The sequence below is a fragment of the Paramisgurnus dabryanus genome, chromosome 4 (assembly GCF_030506205.2).
Source record: "Paramisgurnus dabryanus chromosome 4, PD_genome_1.1, whole genome shotgun sequence".
Lineage (NCBI taxonomy): Eukaryota > Metazoa > Chordata > Actinopteri > Cypriniformes > Cobitidae > Paramisgurnus > Paramisgurnus dabryanus.
In genome coordinates, this window is record NC_133340.1 from 3,525,268 (window position 1) to 3,545,176 (window position 19,909).

General features: G+C 37.7%; 1 protein-coding gene across 8 annotated transcripts in view; it reads left to right on the plus strand.

Annotated features, from left to right (window-relative positions):
- Nucleotides 1-19,909, plus strand: part of LOC135746602 (phospholipid-transporting ATPase IH-like) — a 91,198-nt gene that overhangs the window by 40,900 nt on the left and 30,389 nt on the right. For all 8 annotated transcript variants that reach the window (XM_065265222.2, XM_065265224.2, XM_065265226.2 and 5 more), the window contains exons 2-18: nucleotides 1,897-2,019; nucleotides 3,714-3,803; nucleotides 3,905-3,985; nucleotides 4,178-4,285; nucleotides 4,939-5,067; nucleotides 6,074-6,177; nucleotides 6,410-6,460; nucleotides 10,018-10,082; nucleotides 10,886-10,967; nucleotides 11,298-11,448; nucleotides 11,848-12,045; nucleotides 13,904-14,077; nucleotides 14,909-15,075; nucleotides 15,237-15,308; nucleotides 15,764-15,837; nucleotides 17,332-17,435; nucleotides 19,185-19,366. In XM_065265222.2, the coding sequence (XP_065121294.1) occupies nucleotides 1,897-2,019; nucleotides 3,714-3,803; nucleotides 3,905-3,985; nucleotides 4,178-4,285; nucleotides 4,939-5,067; nucleotides 6,074-6,177; nucleotides 6,410-6,460; nucleotides 10,018-10,082; nucleotides 10,886-10,967; nucleotides 11,298-11,448; nucleotides 11,848-12,045; nucleotides 13,904-14,077; nucleotides 14,909-15,075; nucleotides 15,237-15,308; nucleotides 15,764-15,837; nucleotides 17,332-17,435; nucleotides 19,185-19,366 (1,955 nt within the window). The remainder of the gene's footprint in view (nucleotides 1-1,896; nucleotides 2,020-3,713; nucleotides 3,804-3,904; nucleotides 3,986-4,177; nucleotides 4,286-4,938; nucleotides 5,068-6,073; nucleotides 6,178-6,409; nucleotides 6,461-10,017; nucleotides 10,083-10,885; nucleotides 10,968-11,297; nucleotides 11,449-11,847; nucleotides 12,046-13,903; nucleotides 14,078-14,908; nucleotides 15,076-15,236; nucleotides 15,309-15,763; nucleotides 15,838-17,331; nucleotides 17,436-19,184; nucleotides 19,367-19,909) is intronic.

A 19,909-nucleotide genomic window follows, 5' to 3' on the forward strand; every position in this document is an offset into this window, starting at 1 on the left:
TACATATAGCAGTTATTTGCAATAAATAAGCTATTTAATTGGGATATGCATGTTTGTGCAAATATATATATTATAGACCAATTTCGTGTTTGCAAACAGAGATGACGTTTTTTGTGGGCGGAGCCAAACTGGTTGCAGAAAGTGACTGCTCCGCAGTAGGGTTGTGAAGTGTTTTAGCATTAAACCGTGATTTTTATGGATCCGGTGTTCTGTCGAAGTCTGATTCCTTTATGTTTCCCTTTAGTGCAATGTTTCTTATAGCGTTTTAATCACATTACGTTTATTTTTTTAGATAGATCAAAAGTTTAAATGGCTTGGCTACTGATATGCATGTATGTAATGTATATGTATTGTTCTTTTTTGCTAAATCAATTATTTTTACAGTCTGAATCAGTAAAGTACATATAAAAGCAATACTATCATGTATTATATATAATAGCGTTTATTAAATATTTCATAATTTTCCTGTTTTTTATTATTTCTTCCTTAATAAATTATAATTGTAACATGATAAAAACGCTATAAGAAACACATGGAGGGAACAGACTTCGACAGAACACCGGACATCTTCTCTACTTATTTTCTATTCTAATTATTAAAAGATTTCCAGATGATTTCCTCGCTCCATTCTGTCCGTTTAAGGGCTTATTGTAATCATAAACACCTACGTTTATCTTCAAATGATGTCTTCGACGATGGTATTCTATAAAAATGAAAGCCATCTTTTTTGGCATTCTTATTCTGACACTTAACAGCACAACCGGACATTTTCCAGTGAGTTATCTTGCTCTTTTCACTCGTGTCTAATTCATTTCCACTGTTTTTCTGCAACCGCATTGCGCGCGCAGCTTGCAGTGACGTAACTGTGACGTCTACTCTAAATTGGTCTATTGTGTATTCTATCTCATTATACATAGGACAGCCATGTTTTGCCATTGAATAAAACAATTCAGACACATAATAAATAAATAAATAAATAAAAATAAGTAAAAAAAAAAAAGTTTTTATTTATTTACTTATTTGTTTATTTATTTACTTATTTTTTTATTTTTTTACTTATTTATTTTTTTATTTGTCTTAATTGTTTTATTCAACGGTAAATCATGGCTGTTCACTTTCAGAAGTTGCTGTGATGCTTTTTCCCCCAGAAATATGAAACATATGTAGGTTATATCATTTTTTTTTAAATATCGCATTTGTCTTTAATATCACAGAGCCCATCGTTAATACCGTAAGTTTGTTGAAATGACTATTTTCTAAGTGATCAGACTTAGGATACTGTAGATTTGCATTGAAGTAGTTAAATCATATCTAGGGACCAGAATATTATACAGTAAGCAAAAGTAAGCCCGTAAGCAAACACCTATCAACCACTATTAACACCCCAGCAACTGCACAGCAATAATTAGAAATAGCACTCAGAATACCCTAGCAACCAGCTCCAACACCCTAGCATTGCAGTGACAAGTTTTGCACCATTTATTTTCCTCAGATAAAGTCCTCAGTAATCTATTTTAAATTATTTGAGTGTATTCTGTCTCTTTATTATCCTCTTTCTTTCTCTCTCTCTTTCTCTCTCTCTCTCTCTCTCTCGTTTTTTTGTTGCAAAACGATGTTCCCTCTGTCTTTGAGAGCCAAACCAAGCATGACAAGAACCATACGTTCTATATCTGTTTTCTTTTTTTCTCTATTTCTGTATCAACAGACTAAAATTAATACTTTCATCCCAGGCCGCTCGTCTATTAAACACAATAGTTTTCTCTTAGCGGGCTGATCTGACCTGTAAACTCAAGTCAAGCAGCCAGACCACACTGCAGAAAGCAGTTGCATGGATGAATGATGTATGAATATTTATGAATAAATGAATAATCCATGCTCTCTGTCTCTCTGTTTCAGTGTACCGGAGAGGAGAATTGGGTGGACAGCCGGACGGTTTATATCGGACAAAAAGAACCTCCACCGGGAACCGAAGCGTACATTCCACAGAGATTTCCCGACAACAGAATTGTCTCCTCCAAGGTTAGATGCGCTTCGTGGCCAAAGCAAATATCTGAATGTTTACTATTGTAAAATAAACCCAGATTCAGTGATCAGGATATATAGGGTGATCTTTTATGAGACTGAAGGGCTTATGTGACTGTTTATACATCTGTGTGCATAATTTAAAAAAAATTGTTTGGAAAAGGGAGTCGGGCACAATACCAAAACACACTTGTTCAGCAGTAAGGGTTGTGTCTACTAAACAACATTGTTGCCTGGGTTGTGTATTTGTAGGACAGGTCTATCAAAAGAAGGTCCAGATTATATTGTGGTAGGGGTTGCTTGTTTAGGTGATTTTTAAATATCAACATTAGCTTTCAGAGATCACCCAGCCTTTATGTGATAATATTATATTATGGGGTGGTTTCCTAGACAGGGCTTAGGTCTAGTCCTAGACTAAAATGCTTTTGAACTAAACACAGCTTTCACTGACATATCTTAAAATATTTCAGTGCCATTGTTTTGCTTCAAGACACACACCAGTATTGTTTTTTATAAGGTATGTTTGTTAAAACGACTTAAATGTTAATCTTAACCCTGTCTGGAAAAAAAACAAACGTTTTATTTTATTTTATTTTATTTTATTTATAAAATAATTTATTTTATTTATGAAATAATTTATTTTATTTATAAAATAATTTATTTTATTTATAAAATAATTTATTTTATTTATAAAATAATTTATTTTATTTATAAAATAATTTATTTTATTTATTGAGTTCGCATTAACATGTAATAAATATAGGTTAAAAAGATAAAGCATATTTGGCTACTGTCCAAGGGGAGAGCTCCGAGCTTGGAATATTATAGCATATATAGAGACCTCTTCGCACTATTTGGTTGGATAACATGACCATGCTGCTCCCGAACTTTGTTAATAAGTTTTTTTTGTACTTCTAAATATACCTACACTGTAATAAAAAATTGCACTCAAATTTTTAAGTATAATCAACTTGTCTTTTTAACTAAAATCCAGTCATTTTAACTAAAATTTTCTACAATTTTATTTTATTTTGCGTTGCTTCGCTTCACTCCACTTTCTGTTTTTTACTTTATTTAGTTTTATCTCTTATCTGGTAGAATTTTTTATTTTTAATGAAGAAACAAAAAATTATTTTTAAGTGTATACAGTTTCACTGTCAAAAAAATTTGACTGCATTTCAAATATCTCGGAACTCCAACATTCCAAACCATTTTTAGAAACTCTTCTAATGTTGTTTGCAACATATGCTACATGAATTGATGTGTTTTATTTAAAGGGACACTCCACTGTTTTTGAATATATGCTAATTTTCCAGCTCCCCTAGAGTTAAACTTTTCATTCTTACCATTTTGGAATCCATTCAGCTGATCTCTGTAATGCGTAATGCCTAGAAAATCACAACTTTTAATTTTCCGTCGGTCTTAGTGCACGATGTAACTACAGAAGAATCAAGTTTTAAATAGGAAAAATATCGAAACTCTTTGGTTATTTTTAGCGCGATGCTAATGGTCTAATCAGATTCAATTGATTGTGCTAAGCTAAGCTGTGCTAGCGCCAGACCCAGAGATCGGCTAAATTGATTCCAAAATGGTAAAAATAAAATTATCAACTCTAAGGGAGCTGGAAAATGAGTAAGGGACATTCCACTTTTTTGAAAATATAAAGCTGGTCTCTGTGATTCTGTCCCCAGTATACTTTTTGGAATTTTATACCGAAGAATCTGTTCGAGCAGTTCAGAAGAATCGCCAATTTTTACTTCCTGATCATCTTTCTAGTGCAGGTAAGTGGTGTGACGAATGGGACATGTTTTGTTAGCATGAGCTTACCTTTCTGTGACGGCCTGATATGTGATGTTTCCTCTCTCACCGTCTCTTCACGTAGCTGATCATCGACACGCCAACCAGTCCTACGACCAGCGGCCTTCCTCTTTTCTTTGTCATCACGGTCACAGCCATCAAACAGGTGGGAAAGACATTTTTCTCTCTAATTATCATATAGCTCTTTTACATTTGCAGTTATACATTTGGCAAACTCACAGTGCATTCAATCTAAGCATGTTCCCTGAGAATCGAACCTGTGACTATTGTGCTGCTAATGCAGTGCTCTAACAATTGAGCTTTTGCTCATTTCCCTGTCCGTTCTTCCTGTCTGCAGGGCTATGAGGACTGGATCAGGCACAAAGCAGACAACTCTACAAATCAATGTCCAGTCCACGTCATCCAGCATGGCAAAGTTGTACGCAAACAGAGTCAAAAACTACGGGTGTGTAACCAACAAACGCCTGTCAATCATTCCTGTTTTGAATTTCACACAGTTGAAACTGCAAATTTAGTGTTTTTTAAATGTCTGAAAGGGTTTATTGGCACTCATTTCTAAGAGAGCAAAACAGTGGAAAGAGAAATAAATTGGCTTTAAACATACAACAATATTGTTTTACCCCACAATCCCTCTCTGCTAACCAGCTTGTGCTTACACAGCCTGATTGCTGTTTGGAAGCAGCATGTTGGCACATCAACAATCAGACTGACAGAGTGCGCCCACATTACCCACAATGCCTTGTGTATAATTGTCTAACAGTTGCTTTCTAACAGTTATTCATTATAGATTCATTTTGCATCAAGTTTTCATGCAGTAAAATCTGTTATTATTAAAGGGAAGGAATAGAAAAAGAGGGACTGATGCAACAAAAACCGTTTGAAATAAAGACCCTGAATGATAAAAAGTGAATTTGCATCAATACCTTAAACTACAGCTTTCCCTGCTGATAATCCGGTCAGCATCTGTAATCCGTTACGCAACGCTCCGGCTAGCGGAAGAGCTTGGTCTGTTCAGGATTTATGTAAACTCATGAGTGTGTAAAAGATTAAGGCATAAGCACAAAGACGTGTTTCAATATGACTTTTTATGCCTTTTAGGTGGGTGACATTGTCCAGGTGAAAGAGAACGAGACATTTCCGTGTGATCTCATACTTCTCTCCTCCAGTAGAGAGGATGGGACGTGCTTTGTCACGACAGCCAGCTTAGATGGAGAGTCCAGCCATAAGGTGATTGGTTTATTTCTAGAAAGTGGGCGGGTCTTTTAAGAGTATTTTTAAGCAGTATTTTTGATCTGGTGCTATATTTATTTGAGTGCTCAGTTAGGTAATTATCTGTAATTACGGATACATTTGATAAATCTATTCAGTATTTACAGGGACACTCCACTTTTTTTGAAAATATGCTAATTTTCCAGCTCCGTAGAGTTAAACATTTGATTTTTAGTGTTTTGAGCCCATTCAGCTGTTCTACCACTTTTAGCTTAGCTTAGCATAATCCATTGAATCTGATTAGACCGTTAGCATCGCGCAATGATATTACGCAGAAGCCGAAAATCTTCCTCTTGGTTACTTTTAGCTGGGGACTATTTTCGGGCACTGTGTAATATCATTGCTCGGCCTGCAGCCATATTACAGAAGCAAAGTCCTTGATTATTACGCCAGAATGAGAGTATAGTTCCTAATCATATCTGCCTAGAAAATCACAACTTTTAATTTTCCGTCCGTCTTAGTACACGATTTAACTTCAGAAGAGTCAAGTTTTAAATAGGAAAAATATAGATATCTTTGGTTATTTTTTAGCGCAATGCTAATGGTCTAATCAGATTCAATGGATTATGCTAAGCTATGCTAAAAGTGGTACCGCCAGACCCAGAGATCAGCTGAATAAATTAAAAAACGATTTTAAAAAAAATTGCTTGGAAAATAAGCATATTTTTTTTAAAAAGTGGAGTGTTTCTTTAACCTGTGACGTAAAGCAAAACCACTGAGTAGCTTACAATACAGTACATTATAATACATCAGTGACGTCGTAACTAAATGTTTTGAGCGTCTTGCATAAGCAGGGGGCCGTCAGTTATTTGTTTCAACATTTTACCACAGGGACTTATATTGAAGTTTATTTAGTTATCAGTATGTGCGTAGATGTGTATATTGCAGAAGTTTGTGTCTGCAAGAGAGAGTTTCTGACCTTGGAATGGCAAATTCCTTCTTGTCTTTTCTTTTCAACACAAAGACCTATTATGCAGTTCAGGACACAAAGGCATTCAACACAGCAGAGGAGGTCGACACACTGCATGCAACGATAGAATGCGAACAACCCCAGCCGGACCTCTATAGGTGAGTTACACACATAAGTACAAATATCAGCAGTACACACACACACACACACACACACACACACACACACACACACACACACACACACACACACACACACACACACACACACACACACAAAAATCTCTTTTTACAAACACACACATATACTCCAGCCCGGGGTGGAGTTGTGTGACACTGTGCCCTTACTAGACATTCATTTCTCTTTTCTTGTCTTTCCTTCCCGTTGTAGATTTGTGGGACGCATCAATATTTATTTGAATCGAGATGAGCCCATCGCGAGGTAAATCTATACTCAGGAAATTGACTCCTAATTAAAGGAGCAGTGTGTGAAAGATTGAATGCAGATGAGACAATTTATCACCTTCAAAGAACAGATCTCTTTCACTTTCAGTGTTCAGTATTTTTGGATTTTGTGTGTAAAATGTTTATAGTAGGCTAAAAGAGTTCAGATGCAAAACCCTCTAAGGGGCAGTTCACATATGGCGTCTTTTACATGCTCAAGTTCATTATTTCAGATGCAGGCACGCGGTATGCGTGCTCATAATGGAAGCGACGCAGTTTCGACGCGCACATAGTGCGACGTGCTCGTTTTTTCCAGACCGCATCGAGTTAAAAACATTTCAACTTTTCAGAATGTGGTAAGCACACCGCAGGTCATGTGACAAGAGCCAACCAACGATTGCGTTTTCAGCACGGTTTTAGATGCAAAATGTGAACAGCCTCTAAGTGTGTCTGACGTGTTTTCTTGTAAATGAGCATTTTTCATCCAGCTCTTATCTTTATCAGTATCTTATCAGTATCTTTAGGTTCAGTAATTTTAGTTTAATGGCAATAAAAAGATTATTAGTCAAGATTTGAAATGGCTTATTTTCACAAATTTTCACTTTTGTCACCTCATTGTAATTTAACAAATTTGACTGTCTTTATCTCCAAAACTCTTTAAGGGGCTGGATACACCAAAACTTTTAAACGCGGCTGAAAACGCCTTGAGGATGCTGAATGCCAGCTGTTTTTCAGCTGAGTGCCAGCTTTCTTCAGCTCAGCGCTTTGGTAGCTGTGATACTTCAGCTGTGAGCCGGTTGGTTGCTGTGGTAATGTCCCGCCCCTCCTCCACTGTGATTGGGCGGCCATGTGAGAACTGACATTGACGAGCAGAGCTTTTCTTGAATCAAAGTTGAATCTCTTTAAACTCTCGACGCTCAGCGCCGAGCGCGGAAAAAACGCTGAGCGCCGGTTTTCAGCGCGGAAAAAACCCGCTAGCTGCTGGCTTATTTGAAAAACGCCGAGCTTCCATTGGAAACAATTGAAAACATGCGCCGGCCGTGGGCGAAAAAGTTTTTGTGTATACAACCCCTAAGGGGGAGTGAACCCCAAGGTTTTTATGCCTGCAGCCCGTTTTTGGAAGTCCCGCATTTTTCAAAAATGCCAGCAGCCGGTTGAACATTTTTTTAACTTTGCTCAGCTAATCAATGTCACTTCTCACTCGGCCATCCAATCACAGTGGAGGAGCGACGGAACAAATATTACAACAGCCAACCGGTGCATCCTTCAATGACTTATAAACAAAGCAGAATTATCAAGCAACCAAAGCGATAAAAAAGTCAAACGCCCACTGTTGTCTTGGCCTCTGTCTGCCGTTTTTAAACGCTTTGCTGTACACCATAGAAATGTACACTAAATACACCAAATGTCACCTTGGCGGCAGTTCATTGGAACGAATGTGTCAAATAGAGCCGCCATCTTGAAGTAGGGGGCCCCACACCAGCATTATTGCAGGCAATGGTGTAACAGAAATAAAATCACCATAAATTGTCATGAATGAAATTTTCTAGGTTTTGTTTTTGTTCGTTCCAACAGTCAGACATGTATTTAGCATTGAGTCCAGAAAAAAAATAAAGTTTTGATGAAAATCTACTTTTTCTACCTATAATGCATAGTGCTAGTAGGCCTAACATCCATACGCAGCACAAAAGTCCAAAAGTACAGGCGGAGATAGCAGCGTTACCTAGCTACTTCCTATGACAACACCCCTGTTCCGATTGCGGCGGTTTTGACTCATGCTTAGAACCCCAAGGCGACATCTAGGGCACTATTTTAACGATTTGAAACGCAAGCGCAAAGCGCAAGTGACTTTGTGGGCGGATCTTGGGCGCTGTTGCTATTTTCCCGGCAGGAGAAATAACTCTTGCGCCAGGCGCAAATCAATAAGGGGTTGGTCTGAAGTAGGTTCATTATTCTTAGGTGTGGTTTGGGCGTAACGTCAAATAAACCAATCAGAACGCTATAAACCCAAGGGCGCAAGTTCCATGGCGGGTTGCTATTATTATGACGGATTTACCAGGCGTACCCAGGAGCGGTTCACAGCCGAGGAGACCCACGTTCTTGTAAAAGCAGTCAAAGACAGAGAAGTTGTTTTGTATGGTGATAGGAGAAACCCGCCCAAATCAGCGTCGGTTAAACAGGCGTGAGAGGAAATAGCCACAATTGTCTGATCAGCTGGCATCCCCAGGATGTTGCGCCAAGCGCTACAATGATGTCAGGAGATGGGGGAATCCCAGCTTTCCAGCATAAATCGGGCACGCCGTCTAACGGGAGGTTGCCTCTACACATGACCTGACGCTAGCAGAGGACATCGCTGCGTCCACCCTCACCGCTGAAAGGGTTTGGGGGCTTTGAAATCGGACCCAAGAAACGCAAGCAAGCAACGTAATACAGCCACACAACAAACTTATGAAAATATTTTAATCGTTATTTGCATGAGAATTTTTTAACGCAGCCACACAATAATTTAAACTATCACCACAATGCTCACCACTATGATTCCCCTTATCTCATGTGTTAATATTTTTTATTGTAACAATTTATGATTTGCAAAAATAACTGTTGCATCTGTGTAGATTAGATAAGCAAAGTGTGTGCGCGTTGTGCACGCTATACATTATGGTCAAGCATGTGCCCTTTAAATAGCATAATGAACCATGCGCAACGCGCCACTGACTTTAGACTAGTTTTTTTTGGTCAGTGGCGCAATTGTTTTTTGAAACTGCAAAATAGCATCAGGGATGGTTTGCGCCGGAACACGCCTCCATTTTTGCGCTGAACCGCCCAGGGGGCGCAAGTTCATTCCCTAGTTTGCCGACGTGCGTCTGTGAAGGGAAAAACCCGCTGTGCTCCGGTGCAAAATACGAATGATACATGCGTCACTGACAAAGTCAATTGCGCTGGGTGCAAGATAGGGCCCCTAGTGTATATATCTATGGGTGAATACGCCCCACTAAGTGCATGCAAGCTTTTGTGTCAAAAACTTCCACTTAGACATAGTAAACAATTGCAAAACACTAAAGATGTAACTAGAAACATTGCAAAAAATGATGAAAGTCAAAGTTTGATCCATGTAAATGCCTCATACAGGTTGTATTCAGGTCCAAGTACTCATAGAGGACACAAGTTTGAATGTGATCCCCGGTCGTTTGCACGTCGTCATTCATCAAATTCATCTTTCGTTTACTTGGTGCACAAAGTCGACGTGGCGGTTAGCGAATTCTGCTAAGAAATTGACATGGGTTTAGCGTTATTTCTGAATGGCGTGAGGATGGGATTAAGTACATTTGAAGCAAAGGTATTTTTATATAATATGTGCCGAGAGCATTGGGCCAATACCGTTATCACATTTTTGACAGAGGTGCTGTTTAGCGCCTTTTGCATCTGATCTCTTCATTCATACCTTCAAAATCTGGGTTTCAAAAGTTCAACAAAGAGACACTTTGATTGTGACCATGTTAACATCTTTTTGTGAATTCATTGATTGAAATGCCGTATGCAATTTGATTGTTTCAGACCTCTGGGTTCTGAGAACCTACTTCTCCGTGGGGCAACACTGAAAAACACTGAATTCATATACGGTAGATATAAAAAGCACTACATGTTTACTTGTCTTTTTTTTACATTTACAGTACTGCCACTTCGATCCAAAATGACTTGTTAGGAATACATACATATGTGAACACCATTACCATCTACACTATGTAAATGATGAGATGATAGATATGTAACTTTAACCCAGTGGTTTTCAAACTTTTTGGCATGTGCCCCCCTTGTGCATGGTGCCCCCCCAAAGAAAATGTATGACATAAAACAATCTCAAACCTAGAATGTGAATTAAACAAAACATATTAAATGTTACAATGTAGTGTTGTTGTTTAGTAGCCTTCGTTTTCTGAGGTTTAATTACACAGAATTCATAATAAATGAGTGTATTTTTTCAAATATCATATAAATGGGACCCCTGGCACTATCCCACGTCCCCCAAGGGGGCCCACCCTCCAGTTTGAGAACCACAGCTTTAACCAGACACAAAACTTTATGATGGGAGAATTTTTTTAAGTAGGAAAGTCAAAGAAAGAGAATTGCTGATTGAGTCATTCTGTCAGTCCCTTCCCAGTCTAATTAAATGAATCACTGAGGCTTGTGAGATGAGAGCGAGAAAGCGAGAAAGAGAGAGAGAGGTGAATGTCACATTATCCACATGAGGATTCGTAGTGCGGGAAAGACTTTAACTTTGTTTTAATAGAGTCATTATGACATAATGGGTCTGTATGGCAGGACAAAAAGAGATTGGTTATGTAACAATGGCTTTTACATTATCATAACATTAAAGATGCTGTATCAAAGGAAATTGTGATCTTAAAATGTTTTTTTTTCTTAGCTGTGGCCATCTACACGGGCATGGAAACCAAGATGGCCCTGAACTACCAGTCCAAGTCTCAGAAACGCTCAGCTGTTGAAAAGTAAGACGCCAGCAGGCTGCTCACGTCAGCATGTACAGCATAATGCGTTTAGTGTCCTGTTTGTAAAGCAAATTGTTGTATTTCATGGTACTGATTGTATCAGATTACACTCGCATGTGTCTACTGTGCAACTCTTTCAGAGCGATAGATACAATGATGTAGACACAACACAAAATCTGTTTGTATTGAATGAAAAGTACCTTGAGAGGGATAAAGTTGAAATATTGACTTTTAGTGAATTCAGATCATTTTGGAATTTTTAAATGTAAAACATACTTACTATGTATACGTATATAGTCTTGGATCATCTTATTGCTGTTTCTCTTGCAGGTCTATGAATGCCTACTTGATTGTGTATCTTTGCATTCTGATCAGTAAAGCTCTGATCAATACGGTTCTGAAGTACGTTTGGCAGGCCGACCCAAACAATGACGAGCCCTGGTACAACCAGAAGACTGAAACCGAGAGGCAACGGCACATAGTAAGTACAACATTAAACATGCTGCAATACTTCAGTACTGCAATAATCCTCTTTGTACCAGCTAAACAATGTATTGTGTGAATATGTGCTTGGTAAATACCCTTAATAATGTATTCATTAAACACAGATTTTATGTGTTTTTTTAATGAGGCATTCTGGAGAGTGCTCAGTTCTTTGTGTTTGTTGAACTCTTGGGGGTTGAGACATCAAAATAATAAGGAGTCAGTGTTTAGCAAGTAATGTTTTCTTTTAATTATTCATATGAACACCTGCAGCGAGTTTTCAGCATTACAACCCCTATAGATTTTCTAGAGATAAAATACATTTGTATAGACCAGACAATGAAAATGCATTCCGCACAATACAAATCACATACAATCATATTTCTTTTTCCTTTAGTTGATCCGGGCGTTTACAGATTTCCTAGCCTTTATGGTTCTGTTCAACTACATCATTCCTGTGTCCATGTACGTAACCGTTGAAATGCAGAAGTTTTTTGGCTCCTACTTCATCTTGTGGGACGATGATATGTATGATGAGGAGCTTGGTGAGAGGCCGCTGGTCAATACATCTGACCTTAATGAAGAACTTGGACAGGTGAGAAAAACTGCTGAGCTGGGTCAATGTGATGTGGTTTAATATGTGATTCAATGTGGTGACAACATGTGATTAGATTTGATGTGTGTCAATATGTAATTTGATGTGATTTGTGGCGATGTGATATGTCTCCTGATGACATTTTATTTGACATGATGCATGTCAACATGTGATTAAATGTGATTTGTGTCAACGTGCGACTAGATGTGATGTGTGTCAACATGTGATTTAATGTGATGTGTGTAGACATGATTCGATGTTGACATGAGACATATCGCATGTAATATGATATGATGCATGTCAACGTGTGATTTAATGTGATGTGTGTCAATGTGCGATTGGATGTGATGTGTGTCAATGTGCGATTAGATGTAATGTGTATCGTTGTGATTCAATGTGATATGTCTCCTGACGACTTGTGATTTGATAAGATTCATGTCAACATGTGATGTGTGTCACCTTGTAATTAGATGTGATGTAGATGTGATCAGTATGCGATTTGATGTGTGTCGACATGATTTGATGTCTCATGTTGACATGTGATTTGATATGAAACATGTCAACATGTGACTAAATATGATGCATGTCACTGTATGATTAGATGTGATGTCTGTCAGTATGGGATTTGATGTGTATCGACGTAATTCAATGTGATATGTCTCATGTCGAAATGTGATTTTGGTATGATGCATGTCAACATGTGACTAGATGTGATGTGTGTCGACATGTGATTTAATGTGATATGTCACATGTCGACATGTGATTTGATATGATACATGTCAACATGTGATTTGATATGATACATTACATGTCAACATGTGATTAGATGTGATGTGTGTCAACGTGCGATTAGATGTGGGTCAATATATAATTTGATGTGATGCATGTCGACGTGATTTCATGTGATGTCTCATGTCGAGGTGTGATTTCGATATAATGCATGTCTACATGTGACAAGATGTGATGTGTGTCACCGTATGATTAGATGTGATGTCTGTCAGTATGCAATTTGATGTGTATCGATGTGATCTGATTTTGACATGGTGCATGTCAACGTGTGATTAAATGTGATGTGTGTCTCAACATGCAATTAGATGTGATGCCTGTCAGTAGGCGATTGTTATGTGTGTCGACGTGATTCGATGTGATATGTCTCATGCCGACATTTGTGATTTGATACGATACATGTCAACATGTGATAGATGTAATGTGTATCAGCGTGCGATTAGATGTGACGTTTGTCAGTATGCAATTTGATGTGAGTGTATCGTGGTGATTCGATGTTGACATGGGACATATCACATGTGATATGATGCATGTCAACGTGTGATTAAATGTGATGCGTTTCAACGTGCAAATAGATGTGATGTGTGTCAGTATTTGATTTGATGTGTATAAATGTGATTCGATGTGATATGTCTCATGTCGAAATTTGTAATTCGATACGATACATGTCAACATGTGATTAGATGTAATGTGTGTCAACGTGCGATTAGATGAGATTTTTGTCAGTGTGCGTTTTGATGTGAAGTGTATCGATGTGATTTCGATGTTGACATGGGACATATCACATGTGATATATGATATGATGCATGCCAATGTGTTAATAAATGTGATGTGTGTCAACGTGCAAATAGATGTGATGTGTGTCAATATGATGTGTATAGATGCAATTCAATGTGATGGCTTATTTCGACATGTGATTCGATATGATGCATGTCAACATGTGATTTAGATGTGTGTCAACATGTGATTAGATGTCATGTCTGCCAACATTGTATGTAAAGTTTGGCAATATGTTTTTAAATGTGATGTGATGTCAATATTTGATGAGTAATCACATCCTTCTCTGTTACAGGTTGAATATGTCTTCACAGACAAAACTGGAACTTTGACAGAAAATAGCATGGAGTTGAAGGAATGCTGTGTGGATGGACACGTTTACGTACCACATGCCATCTGCAATGGGCAGATCTTACCCGGGGCGGAGGGCATGGACATGATCGACTCCTCTCCTGGCATAGATGGAAAGGTGAGCTACTAAATTTTGTTTTTCTTACCATAACCACCGTATTTGTTATAGGTTTTTTGGGGATAGAGTGTGAATGTGTGAATCCAGTCTGCAAACAAAAAATGCCAAGGCCATGTATAATCCTAATTAACTTTTATAGTAAAATGTTTTGCAGTGAGGCTGTGGTATCTTAAAACAATAAGTGTCTCTTGTTCTGATGTTCTGTTGTATAGACATTTATAGCTTTATTTTGAATCGTACCCAAGTGTCCATATACAGTAGAACTGCTGTGCGGGTTTGATTAAATCTATAATTATGCGACGGCAAGGCAACATTTTGAGAGGATGAATGAGGTATTATCAGTAGCGAGTTAAGTTTCATTACACCCATCCATCACTTCACCATGATGACTGAAGTATTTTAGCTGTGGATTTGTGGAGTGATGGATGGATCCTAATTTTATCGTTTAATAAATGAGCTCAGACTGATGACACATTAATTCAGCAGATTAACTGTAAAAATCCATTAAGGAATTTGTAAACTAGAATTGTATTCTGGTATGGTACTGCATGTGTATGTGCATAATAAACTGTGATGTCAGAGTTCATTGCTCTTGTGGCTTTGAGACTTTTAATGTCTGGTTGTATAAAATGTATCCACATATTTACAGGAAACATCAGTATTGAAGGGATTTTCTTGGAAAGCTTATGTAATTTACATTTATTTATTGAGCGGATTGTTTTTCCCAAATGCATTCGCTGGGATTTGTATCCATGACCTTGGCACGATACTGTTCCAGTTGGGCTACAGGTACGCAAGTGTTAATCCCCCGTGGTGCATATGTGTTATCAGGAGCGCGAGGAGCTGTTTTTCCGGGCTCTGTGTCTGTGTCACACAGTTCAGGTGAAGGAAGAGGAGACGGTGGACGGCATTAAAAGAGGAATCCATCAAGGCAAATCCACCTCCTTCTACATCTCATCTTCTCCGGATGAAGTTGCGTTAGTGGAGGGCATGCAGAGGCGAGATTCAATCTCTTACATAAGCACACACTAACACAGAAGTTAGAATTGCTTATACGCCGAGTCCATTAAGGGACAGGGTTTAAAATATCATACACAAAAGCTCAAATGTATAATGTATTTTGGACTCACCTGGCTTTGGCTTTTTCTCACCTGCACAGGTTGGGCTTCACTTATCTTCGACTTAAGGACAGCCACATGGAGCTCCTTAACAGAGATGATGAGATGGAGAGGTGAGCCATCTGGAAAACAGCGGGGCGGCAATGACCAACAGGAAACAGTGTTAGGAAGTCAGGCGGTTAGCTGCACTGCCAGTATAAGAAAAGAGCCTTAACCACAATCCTACTTTCCTGTATGTCAAAGCTAATATACAACATACCCATTACTGTTCAGTTTTCTTGTCACGCTATACGTTTTTGCCACATGTGGCGTTGAAAGAAAGCTCAGCAGTGGGCCAGGTTTATGCTCTGTTATGTATAATCATCTGTGTGTTTACTCAGCAGGTTATCATATTAATGTAACTGTGTTATGTTTATTAAAATAGCATTGTCATGCTTAAATTTATACCTCATGTTTGTAAAGGGACAGGTGTTGTAGTATGGAAAGGATTAGTGTGTGTAAAGCTTGCAGATCATTTAATATTTAGATTTGAAATGATTGTTTCATTTGCACGTTTATGCATTTGCAGATTTGAACTGTTGGAGGTGTTGAACTTTGATTCGGTGAGGAGAAGAATGAGCGTAATCGTAAAATCAAGCACAGGTATGATAAAATCTCCTGGCTGCATTGACCGGGCTCATAATACCTAAATCCTTTCCAAAAAAACTTTGCATAAAAAATTAAAATATTACTTTATGAATCATTTTTGCCTTTGAGGATGCATAAGACTTGTCAGATTTAGGATGCGTCTATGGATAATCTTGTCCCTAAGGTATTGTTCAGTGCACAAACACACGAATATCAAAAATGCAAGCGACAATTACACATTCCAGTGAATATTTTTGAGTCACTGTGTGTTTCCAGATTGAGGGTCCGGTATGTGTGGCTAGTATACAAATGAGTGCTGGATTTAAACATCTGTAAGATTCCTAAATACATGTAGTCACATACTGACTAAATAACTGGATATTATGTATTTAAAAGCTATTTGAAAATATATTTTGAATAGTTACAAAACGAGTATATGCGAATATAGTCAACATGAAACTGCATTCTTGACCCATTTGAGCCTACGAACAAGATGAAGTTGAACATATATTATCCAATGGTAACAGTTTGGTGCATGAAAATGGGCATTACTAGAATGGAGAAATGTGATTGGAAGAAGAGCTTGAAAAAATGAAGGATCAGTTAACGTGGAGCACGTCATAATAATTTGATTTGTTAAACGTGCAAAGATAATTTGTTTGTAAGACCAAGAATGTGTAATACAAAATAAATATGGTCAATTATAAATCATGTTGACTTTAAGTGAATTAGAAAACATTAAATTCATATATGTATGAATGAATAATTTTATAACACGGCTCGTTGGAATGCTTGATTCTGATTGGCCAGTCGTGACATATGCATTAGTTTGTTATTCCCAGACAACAACCACTCAAAATTAATAACGCCCGGTAATCCGAATGCTGCAAATCTTTTTGACAAGTACAGTTTAATATTACACAAAATTAAATATAAATATGTCTCTTAACTCTTTCGCCGCCAGTGTTTTTAAAAAAAGTTGCCAGCCAGCGCCAGCGTTTTTCATTATTTTCACAAAAGTTTAATGCCTTCCAGAAAATTTTCTTTTTTTAAATATATAAACATACAATATACCAAATGAAAGAACAGACCCTCTGCTTTCAAATAAATAAAGCGTTTCATCCTACCTTCAGTAGTTCTTTTGTAATCAGCTTTTGAATATGGGTAGGTTTCTGCAAAAACAATAATAATTCCATTTTGTTTGTATTCCAACTTTCCATAGAGATCCCATTCAGAGCGATCTTTAAAACAGACACATGGACATGCAGCCGCTTGCCATAGGGCAATGCTTACATGTTTAAAAAGTTGCGGAAGGGTTTACCTGACGTGGCAAACACATATTTTGACATGACGAGCCACAGTGTACACCCTTGAAAATTTCAATTTCAACCGCTGATTCTGCAATAACATATTTACTTATTATAAATGAATGCTCAAAATATAGTAATGGCATATTGGTTACCCAGTTGCTAACATTTTACTGTATCCATAATTGTTTGTTTGTTGTAGGAGAATACTACTTGTTCTGTAAAGGTGCAGATTCCTCTATTTTCCCACGGGTGATTTCTGGGAAGGTGGAGCAGGTCAAAGCCCGCGTAGAGCACAACGCTGTGGTGAGCACAAATCGGAAACATCTTCATCTTCTTTCTTATTTTAGCAGAGCTATTTATAGGCCACAATCACACCTTGGCAGAACAAAAGATCTTCTTGCATGCTATTGTTTGAACAACTTTCGTTTAGGTAATGTCATACTTGAAGAAGCAAGGACGGAGAAAGCGAAACAGAAGGAATGTCTTTTATTAATGTGTTTTTAAACTACGGCCCAACCCTGATCTCATTAGCTTTCATTAGAGGAACGATTGTTAAAAACAACTGCCATTAGAAGGACCAGAAGTCATTTGATACTCTATTTTTCTATTTATAATCCAATGAATATGACACTGATCATTTATCAGACATCGTAGGCTGGGAAATAATATAATATTGGGGCATGAGGAATGAATCTCATCTCGGAGATCAGCGCAGCTCTGTGTAAATTCTTTGTGCTACTCGCAGATCTGGGTCAGGGATGACATCACATTGAAAAGGGGTTTAGTTGACCTGGGACCAGTGCTGATTCATGGCATCAGTAGCCATAGTAAAAAGGTTTCAGTTGCAAAAAAGCAATCTTTGTGCTAAAGAATGTGTGAAGGAGACTCGGCTGACAGTTCACATAAAGTAGCAGTGTTTTATGAGCAGTGATAATTGGAACGTTTAATTAAAAAGTCTATTCTTTGATACTTCGCGCAACCGTCCACTTACATCAAGTAAACCAAGATTAAATATGCACATTTGGGAATTAAAAACAGGTTTTTGTTAACACAGTATTGTTAATTTTTCTATCTAAAACAACCCTACACTCTTTAGGATGACTTAAAGGTATTGCGGAGGATTTTTTTTTCCGGGTGGATCATCAAGACTATTGGTTCTCCTAGTTGTCAATCAGGAGTGTTGCGCAATTGCATTTTTTTTTAAGTGGAGAAGGCGGTTCTTTTCTAAAATTCGAGAAAATCTTCCGCTACACCTTTAACTTTGAAATCACTCGCGCTTCACGCCTCTACCTCTACCGGTGTAAACGCAGCATTACACTCAGTACCTTTTGAAAAGGTCCTAATATGTACCATTTGGTACCATTTTGTACCACTAGTATGTACCTCTAAGGTGCCAATATGCATCTTTTAGGTACAAAAGCCAAAGCTTTTGATCTCATTCATTTTAATGGAAGCTTGACTTCTGGTGACATGGGTGTCATTTAATGTTGGTGACAGGAAGTGGGTTTTTTAACGGCATCTAGCGGTGAAATTCTGATTTGCAACCAGCAACTCCGTTCACAGCTCACCCCTCAATTTTAAAATGCATAGAGAAGCTACAGCGGGGAAAAAAAGTATTTGACACATCAGCATTTTATCAGTAAGGGAATTTTGTAAGTGGGCTATTGACACAAAAGTTCCACCAGATGTAGCCATCAAGCCAAATATTGAATTCATACAAAGAAATCAGAACATTTAAGTATACAAGTTGAGGCATAATAAATAATGTGAAATGACGTCGAAAGTCTGAACGGGGTTTAACTCTAAATCATAATTCTAAGTTAATACTATAATATACAATGGTATACTATATTATATATTAAGTATATATTAGTCTTCTTAGTATAAAGTTCTACTGCATTTATTAGAATAAAGATCTTTTTTATTTATTAGAAATCAAGTATTATTAGAATAAAGAAAGTATTCTGGTAATTATAATTGCTTTGTTGTGTAAATAAATGTAAATGGCACTTTATGTGGCTTTTAACTTTGTTACACATATTTCCCCTTTAGGAGGGTTTACGGACTCTCTGTGTGGCGTATAAGAAGCTGAGCAATGAGCAGTATGAAGAAGCGTGTCGACTCCTCAACGATGCTAAACTGGCGCTGCAGGATCGCGACAAGAAACTGTCTGAAGTCTATGATGTCATCGAGAAGGATTTCATACTGCTGGGAGCCACTGCTGTCGAGGACAGGTAAATTATCATTACAGGACAATCTGAATTCTATTTGCTCACATTGTTTAAATAGCAAATGCATTTGCGGCGTGTTCAGGCGCATTATTGGTGCTGGAGGCAACTAAAATAGACTTCGCCATTGACCAACTAAAACCTAGTCTGAAGTCAATTGCGCAAAATTGTTTTATTTGAAGATTACGTTAGTAATATGTGCCTATAAACGGGACGACAACACGTGTTTGCTTATAACACACATGAATGCCCAGCAGCACACACACTTTTTTAAATATGAAAAATTAAAGGATCAAAATGTAAAAGATTATCTCTTGGACATAAATGAGGACAGTTTACAAGACTTTAGAAGGTGTGAAGCTGAGACCAGCTGGTAGAAGAACTGCTTCACCTGTAGCCTGGTAAGCATTTTTTTTTTTTGCTTTTAAAAGTGCTAATATTGCATTTATTTAAATTTTTTAAATGCTACCTCACGGATTTGTTGTATATGATGACTTTGTACCTTTGGATATGGTGACATGAGAACAATTTTCAAGGACGCATGGGTTA